Source organism: Cervus elaphus, chromosome 28 (genome assembly GCF_910594005.1).
Source record: "Cervus elaphus chromosome 28, mCerEla1.1, whole genome shotgun sequence".
NCBI classification, from domain to species: domain Eukaryota; kingdom Metazoa; phylum Chordata; class Mammalia; order Artiodactyla; family Cervidae; genus Cervus; species Cervus elaphus.
The window spans coordinates 27090598-27098823 of NC_057842.1; the positions used below are offsets into that span (position 1 = coordinate 27090598).

General features: G+C 45.4%; 1 protein-coding gene across 1 annotated transcript in view; it reads right to left on the reverse strand.

Moving 5' to 3' along the window:
• Positions 1 to 8018, reverse strand: part of RSPO3 (R-spondin 3) — a 92997-nt gene extending 84979 nt beyond the window's left edge. The window contains exon 1 of the mRNA XM_043889981.1: positions 7586 to 8018. Within this exon, the coding sequence (XP_043745916.1) occupies positions 7586 to 7682 (97 nt within the window). The 5' untranslated portion in view covers positions 7683 to 8018. The remainder of the gene's footprint in view (positions 1 to 7585) is intronic.
• Positions 8019 to 8226: the final 208 nt, after the last annotated feature.

Genomic DNA, 8226 nt, shown 5'->3' on the forward strand with positions numbered 1-8226 from the left:
CTATGGAATTCTCCAGGCCAGAATACTGGAGTGGGTAGCGTTCCCTTATCCAGGGGATCTTCCCAACTCATGAATCGAACCCAGGTCTCCTGCATTGCAGGCAGATTCTTTACCAGCTGAGCCACGAGGGAAGCCCAGATGAAGTGCCTTGTTTTTCATCAGACCTGAGTCCTTATACTCCAGAGTTTGGACAAATGTGGCTCTCTTCCTCTTTTCCCTTCATAGGCACTCTTCTGCTCAGTCACTCTCATAACACAGGGTTTTATAACTTAAACCTGGGTCACTGTAATTGCCATTTCCACCCCCAGCACAGGCCCCTTCTAAAAACCTGTCATGTAAGGGAGTTCTGAAGCATCTCTCTGGTTGGGATTCCAAACCAATTCCCTGTGACTCTTATGCTTAAGGACAAAATGAACATGCTGGAGATGGAGTGTGTGGATTGATGCTATGGCTATAGTCTTCTGGCACTAGAAATTGTGATGTGGGGGGTGTGTGTGGGATAACATAATTAGTTCAGTCTCTATGTTGATAAGTTACTTATTAATCTTTATATGATGAATTTACATTTTACTTACAATAAATGAATACTTCTTATATTCATTTATATTCTTCATCTACTAAACTTAGTTAAATAAGATAGCTAGGTTTAGAAGAAATAAGTCCCCACTTTTGCTCATGGTTCATGCTCTTAGACCAAAAGATTAAAGGTTGAAGAGACTATAAGAATCGTTTAGATCTAAAATTTTAACCAACCACCTCACTTCACAGAGGAGGAACTGAAGCTTTGTGTGGTATAGGGGTTTGTCTGGTTTATTCAGATATTACTAGCAGCGCTGGACCTAGAACCCAGGTCTTCTACTTCTGTCTACTTTTCCCAAAACACACTTGGAATTCTCCCTCAGTGATGTCTTAGGTCTCAGGCTCTAGCATGGATTTATGATGTTTGCTGTTATCCATCACATTATGAAGGTCAGAGGGGAGCCTCATAAAGTAGTAATTTGAAGACTGGGTTAGATACTTGCATAAGGCATAAAGCATAGAGGGAGTTAAAGGCTATTAAATATGTATTTAATTGGGCAATCATATCCTTTAGGACCGTTAAATTTTCCTTAAAAACTTCCAGAAGAATTTTAGTGACAGCAGATGGTACTGGTTCCCTTGCCAAGATTACAAATAAGGCAGAAACATTCTTATCAGATAAGAGGCACCTGCAACCGTCTTTTTTAAAATGAGTTTTTGAAATTATTCAAACATTTTATGGTTTGGATAATTGTGAATCGTGAGGAAGTGGGAAGAGAAGTTAGGTAAAAAGAATTCAGGTCTTTTTCTTAAAAGTTTCATATTGTTGAAATACCTTCGGAGCAGAAAGTGGGATTTCTTAATACTCAATGGCATCATCAGCACCCCTACAATCCTTGCGAATGGAACATTCCAGTCTTTTCAGCAGTGTTGGATACGTACTTTAATCAGAATACTAGTAGTAATCCTGAATAGAAAGATCTGATGGATAGAATTAAGTAAATAGAAAAAATGGACAGCATCTTTTACAGATATGTATTTTATACCTTATATGTTTATATGCTATATGTTTGCTAAGATATAGGTACAAAGCGTTTCAAACTTACTAGGTTGGCCAACATATGGTAAATTTTAAGATAATCCAATCATTTTAAACCTTACGAAAAAATTCACAATCAAGAAAGCAACCCACATCTTTCCTCAAAATCAAAAGCAAGACAAAAAAAAACTATATAATTTATGATGCAACACTTTTACAAATGATCATTCTCAAAAGAATACCAGTGTACAATGCACTGTTCAGAGAAGAAAAAGTCCTAACCAAGTAAAACATATAATTTCAACACACTGTCTTACATGATCTTTACCATGCTCTCAAAACTGAATGATGTTTTCCTAATGGTAACCAAAGTTGATTCTTACATTTCATGAAACATAATACCCACTCTGATGGCATTTCAAGAATTCACTACTTGGAAAAAAATGTTTTGGGGGCTGGGGAGAGTGAATAGTGAGGAAGTGGGAAGAGAGGTTAGGACAATGTCCAAAGTGAAACATTTGGATAGAGATAAAGCAGGGGGAAGATGATTTAGAAAACTGTTGTGTGGAATAGTTTTATTTTTTTGATAGTTTATTCTTGTAATTGCAGAGGGATCATGTTGTCTTAATTCTACATAGGGATCTGACAGCGCACAGTATTCTATCAAAAATACACAGAATTTAAAAGAACGATTGCATTTTTTTTTAAAAAAAAGATTAACCATTTAACTAGAAAATATTTGAAATAGTAGCAATCTGAAGATCTCTGTTCAGATTAAAATAGCCTCAAGTGATCAGATGACTAATAAACTTGTTTTGCAGTAGTGTGGCGAAAGTTTCCCCATAATTTGAAAATCAAAATTAACTACATGTTGTAATTCCCCATTCATCACTTTCTGGGGACCTAATTTGTAGAATATCAAATTCCAGGAGATACTTAATGGAGAAACGATTGAACAAAACTTATTTACTTACAAGCTAAAAAACCGTTCATATTTCATGCTTAAAAAATACTGAAGTGATGACATTGATCAATTTTATGCCTATTATATTGTCAATGACTTTACATAGAATAACTTGGGACTAAAGAGACAGTATTTAAAAACTATCATTCTTAATGCTCTTAGTAAAATCATTCTATTGAAGTGATAAAGGATTAAAATAGTATGACAAAGAGATATTTTAAGAAACAATTTTGATACTGTAATAATGATTAAATTAGAATTCACAAAAATAGATCTTTGCTTATATTTAGATGTTGCCATCACTGCTTACTTAAGAGTCTGAATTTGGGGCTTTGATTCATGAAGATATCATATGATATGTTGCAGAATATATTTCCTCTAGCAAATTTTGCTCATATCTCCATCCATTAAACAGTGTTTCTCTCAAAAACAAGGTAGACTGGTGACAAAAGTGGACAAGTGAAAAAAATGCACTGTAGTCAATATCCAAACCAGACACACTTTCATTCAAAATTAATATTACAAAATGTACAGTAGAATGAATGATTTTTCTGTCTTACAGTTAACCTGTTATTTTCCAAGTTAGTTATGTAATCATCAAGTGAAGTGAAGTTGCTCAGTTGTGTCCAACTCTTTGCGACCCCATGGACTGTAGCCTACCAGGTTCCTCTGTCCGTGGGATTCTCCAGGCAAGAATACTGGAGTGGGTTGCCACTTCCTTCTCCAGGGGATCTTCCCGACCCAGGGATCAAACCCGGGTCTCCTGCATTGCAGGCAGACGCTTTAACCTCTGAGCCACCAGGGAAGCCCTAATCATCAAGAGTGTATCATAATTTCAGAGAATGGCTCAGCATCCAAGATATCATGAGCAATGGCCACTGTATTCATCATTTTTCAGTCTGTCACCATTAAAATGATTTCTCTTGTGTTCTTACTCCTTTATTTCAAACATCTTTATGAAATATTTTTAAAAAAATTTTATAGATTGTGCAGTGGGTGCTTGGTAATTATTGTGCATACAATGACTTGTCAAAACTTGGATCTATCTGGAATCTAAGCAATTAAAAATGAATCAATAGATGGCATCAAATAAAAAGGATACCATAATGGCATCTGATGTTTCTCACAATAGTATTCCGTCATAATATGAACCTACAATGTCTTCCTAATAACCAAATAATATATTATACTTGGCAAACTATCAGGTATTTAACTCTTTTACACATATCATTAATGTATAATACATATAAAGAACAGTTCAAAAATGTCCAGTCAACCATAAGGGCTTATTCTCCAAACACAGGATAAGTGATGGTTTGGAGACAATCAGATTTATTATCTAATAGTCCTGACACCTACTCTCAAACATGTATTAGCATATAGCATAAATAGCAGGAGACAAGTTCCATTCAGTATCTTATGGCTTTGCACAGATTACTTAGCCTCTGTTTCTTGGGTTCTTTCCCTGTAAAATGGGTATATTAATACCAGCCTCTATACCTCAAGTGGCTATATAGGGTCCCTAGGAAATAACTCAAGTTAGTGTGGTGCAATTGTAAGACACTGTGGTTATTATGGCAAGCACAACCTTTACTTTTATTAGCAGATAATCTGGAATTCAGAAGCTAACTCTATCAAGTAGCAAAGGCTGAGTGGGAAATGATTTTAAAACTGGATTGAGGATTCTTTATGTAACATCCTCTGAAAACATTTCTGGTTGAGGACTGTTGAATGAGGATGCATTCCATGTTTATCTTAAGTAAATTCAACTTAGTCAACTCTAGGAGCTGTATATGAATCCAAGTAAATAATAAAGTTATTGGGTATTTTTTCATCCATAACACCATGGTGGTGGTGGTTCAGTTGCTAAATTGTGTCTGACTCTTGTCATGTTATGGACTCTTGTCATGCCAGGCTCCTCTGTCTATGGGATTTTTCAAGCAAGAATACTGAAGGGGGTTGCCATTTCCTTCTTCAGGGGACCTTCCTGACCCCTGATCGAACCCACATCTCCTGCATTGCAGGCAGATCCTTATCCATAACCCAATAAGTATTTTTTAGAGTATCAAACTCCTGTTTAAAATGTTGTTTCTTTTATAAAAGGAAACAAGAAGCTAGTTTGCAACAAAGTAGAAATAAACAGTATACCAGTTGACTGAGGGAAACCGGGATTATTGATATAGCTTTATCTCCTTTATCTGAGGATTAGTCATGGCTCCTTATACTTAATAATATTTAACACTGCAAATGATTTTTTTTTTTTTTGCGAGAAACTTTTCCACAAAAACATTCAAGAGATCGCTTTAAACATTTTTGAAAAATAGTTCTTGCATGCACCTCAATTTTCTATCATTAGTTAAGATTTTAAAGTTTAGGAGAGTGAAGCTATTTAACTCTAAGGACAAAATGGATACCCTTAAATACTTTAATTGTCTCTTGAAGAAAAGGGGGAAAGACTGTTTCTTTCTAGAATACCTCTACTACCTTATTTTTCATTGAAACAACCTTTTACCAGTCCCTATTTGAGAAAACTTTTCCCCCCAGAGATTTCCCAAACAATGAGTATGTGAACATGCAATCTGACCTTGAATTTCTGGATTTTGGAACAAATCTCTCTCTTTACCCTCTTTCCCCTTCCCCATTCTCAAAACAAGCCAGCCCCATGCTACACCTGCCAAGAGAATCTGTCTCCTTAAAGAACGCAAGGGGTCGCCCCTCTCCCATAACTGCACCAGCAAACCCCAGTAGCAAAGGCAAGACTCAAGCGTGAAGGCGCAAGGAGCATCCCCTGCTAGGGGAATTCTCTCCCGGCCCCACACCCACAGCACAATCGGAATTTCAACACAGTTCCACCCACTCCGTCTCTCATCCCCGCTGCACAACAAGAGGGCGCCTTTGACTTGGCCTTGAGACGATGAAGGCAGATCAAAAAGCGGCTCGTCTTTAGACTCTGTAAATCGGCTCGAGTCCAAGCCCAGCGGTGCATCAACCCCCTCTGCTCCTAGAAGACTTGGGGTAGCACCACTGGGCAGCTTCCTGCACCGCTGTCCTCGCTGGGGAAGTGAGAACCAATGGTGGTCAGCTTTCTTGCCGGTGTATTTCATCTCAAACAGCCCCCCACCCCCACCCCCCACCCCTGACCCCGGAATCGGAGACAACTCTAACACTGACAGGCAAGACCCTGTCCTTCCCCTGCAATTGCGGGGCTCCTTGCCCTGGGATGCTCGGTAGGGTGAAAGAGGGTGTGAGCCATGGGCGCCGGGTGGGGTACTGTCTGGAAGAGGGATGGGAAGGCAGGAGGCTGCCACTTGTGCCTAGCATCTCTTTCTCCCCACGGACCTGCGGGAGAGACTCAGTCCCTCGGGCCGGACTTTGCAAGAAGGGGACCTGGGGGCTGCCAGGAGCCAGGGCAAGGCTCGAGTCCCAAGCCATTTGTTTTGTAAGGCAGCCGCAAGGCTCGAGGGGAAGGGTAGGTGGAAGAGTTTCGAAGACTACAACCATCCAGAGGCCAAGAATAACAAATAGGATGCCCTGACGTGTTTAGATTAGGCCCTCCTGCCCCTTGCCACGAGAACCCAGAGGCAGCGAGGCTGGGCGGGAGCCCCGGGCGCTTTGGCTCAGCTATGTTTTTTAAAGACAATTTTCAGGTGAATCAAACCTTGTCTGCCTTAGGCAAGCGGCACAAAGGGAGCTTTCAGGGGACCCTCACGTCCAGGGACAGGGCACAAACAGCGGCGGACAAGCGATTACTAAATCTCCATCTCACACAAGCCCACGCTGTGTCTTCTGCGCTGTTACCCACGCGTACCCCGAGGGGCTTCGCGGGCCAGCGCTGGGAGCTGGCTCTGCGCGCCGGAGCAGGCGCCGCCAAGCGTCATTGGCTCCCCGGCGGCGGAGGTCTGAGTTGGTTAAGGCAATAGCATCGTTTTCTGCGCCCCGGGAAGCTTTCTCCCTCCGGGTCCCCGCCAGCGCTCCCTACACTGGAGCCAGGGTCGCTCCGGCTCTATCTGCGAAGAAGGGACACCCCACTTCTGCACAGAAGCCAGAGCGCCCGGCGCGCCAGGCTTCCCGGGAGCAAGGAGAGGTGCCTTTCTCGGGTTTGTCTCCTCATCTGTGGAAGACGCCACCTTGAAACAGACCAAGCCGTGTTGGGGGTGCCCTTGGGGGTACCCGTTTTATCCCAGCTACCGCACAGTCCTAGGAAGGCTACACCAGCCAAGCTTCCGAGGAACTGGAGTCAGGATAAGGGGAAGCGAGGAAGCGAACCAGAGTCTTTAGGGAAACCCCAGCCTCGGTGTGTGTCTGCCCCCAGGGGACCCACTTGAAAGGGCCTGAGACGGTAAAAGCCCTCCCGGGTGACAGGCAAGATTGTCACTGGAAACCTGGCGCTCTTGGCTCCCAGCGGCTGGCTCGGCAGCCCTCGCGATCCCCCGAGGGGTACGCCGCGCGGCTCCGCCAGCGCGCAGGCAAGCGAATCCAGAGCGCCCGGCGCGCCCTACCGTTCCACTCGCGCGTGGCTGAGGGTAGCGGCCGCGCAGGCGCTGGCTCTCCGTTTCCCGAGTGGCGGGAGAGCTCTTCGCGACCCCAGCGCCGCGGGAGGACCCCGCGAGGTCTCCCCACGCGAGGCGGCGACGCAAGGTGAGCGGGCGCCGCGGCCGCGCCTCCCCCGCCGGTCACAGTGGCTCAGGGGCACCTCGCCAGCCGGGCGTCCGCGATGCCTGGGGGCTGGAGGCTCCGGTCCCAGTCTCGGGAGGAAAGCACACATCCCCTGAGCTGGTCTTAACCAAGGAGCGAACTTTTCCGCTAACCTGCGGTTATGGGGGCGCGGGAGGCACAGGAGCGCAGGGTCCGCCGGGCTATGGCACCCAGGAAGATGCGGAGCAAGAGAGGGGCCGCCGAGGGGAAGGCGTGACACACCGGAGCCTAAACTGTTACCTCCTCTCCAGGCGTGGGGTGTGGGTGCGAGGACTGCCGCTGCTGTGAGCCGACTCAAGTTAAGGGAAAGCGACCCGACAGGTGAACGCGGCGGGAGGGAGCAAATGCGTAAAAAAGCCTGCACTTACTTCTTCGCTGGCGCCTTCCCCGGGAGGCGTTTTGGCTGCCGATGTATTCCATAAAGTTCAAAATGATAAAAAACCAAGAAATCAGTCGCAAGTGCATAGTAACCCAATAATGTTTCCCTTCCTTTGCTCCTTTTTTTTTCCTTTTGATTGGTAATTAAGATTGACTGTTTCAGAAATACACGTAGGTGTTAGGCGTAATGGAGAGAGCAAGCGCTAACCCCAGCTGCGGACAACTTCTCCACTCAGATCCGACAGGCGAGCCGGGATGGCAAACGCAGCGGGGTCGGGTGGTCGGGGAAACCAACTATTGTACTTTCAAACTGTCCGAGCCCTGAGCTGCGGGGGCTCCCGTGCGGTGGCTGTCAATGCCGCGAGTGAGGATTCCAGAAGCAGCGAGCGGCCTCGCCAGGGTGGCCGCAGGTAGCATGGTGCGCCGCGGCTGCGCGGGATCCGGGCGGGCGGTGGCGACGGTGGCGGCCCCTCGGGCTTTAGAGGTGGCGGCGGCAGCGGCGGGGGTCCCGGGAGCGGAGGGGAGCGGGCGCCGTGGGCACCGCGGCCATGGCCAAGGGGCGGCGGAGAGACCCCGAGCTGCTTCTGCCGTTCGCAAGCAGGAGCGGCTCCACTGGTGGAGGGAGGGAAGG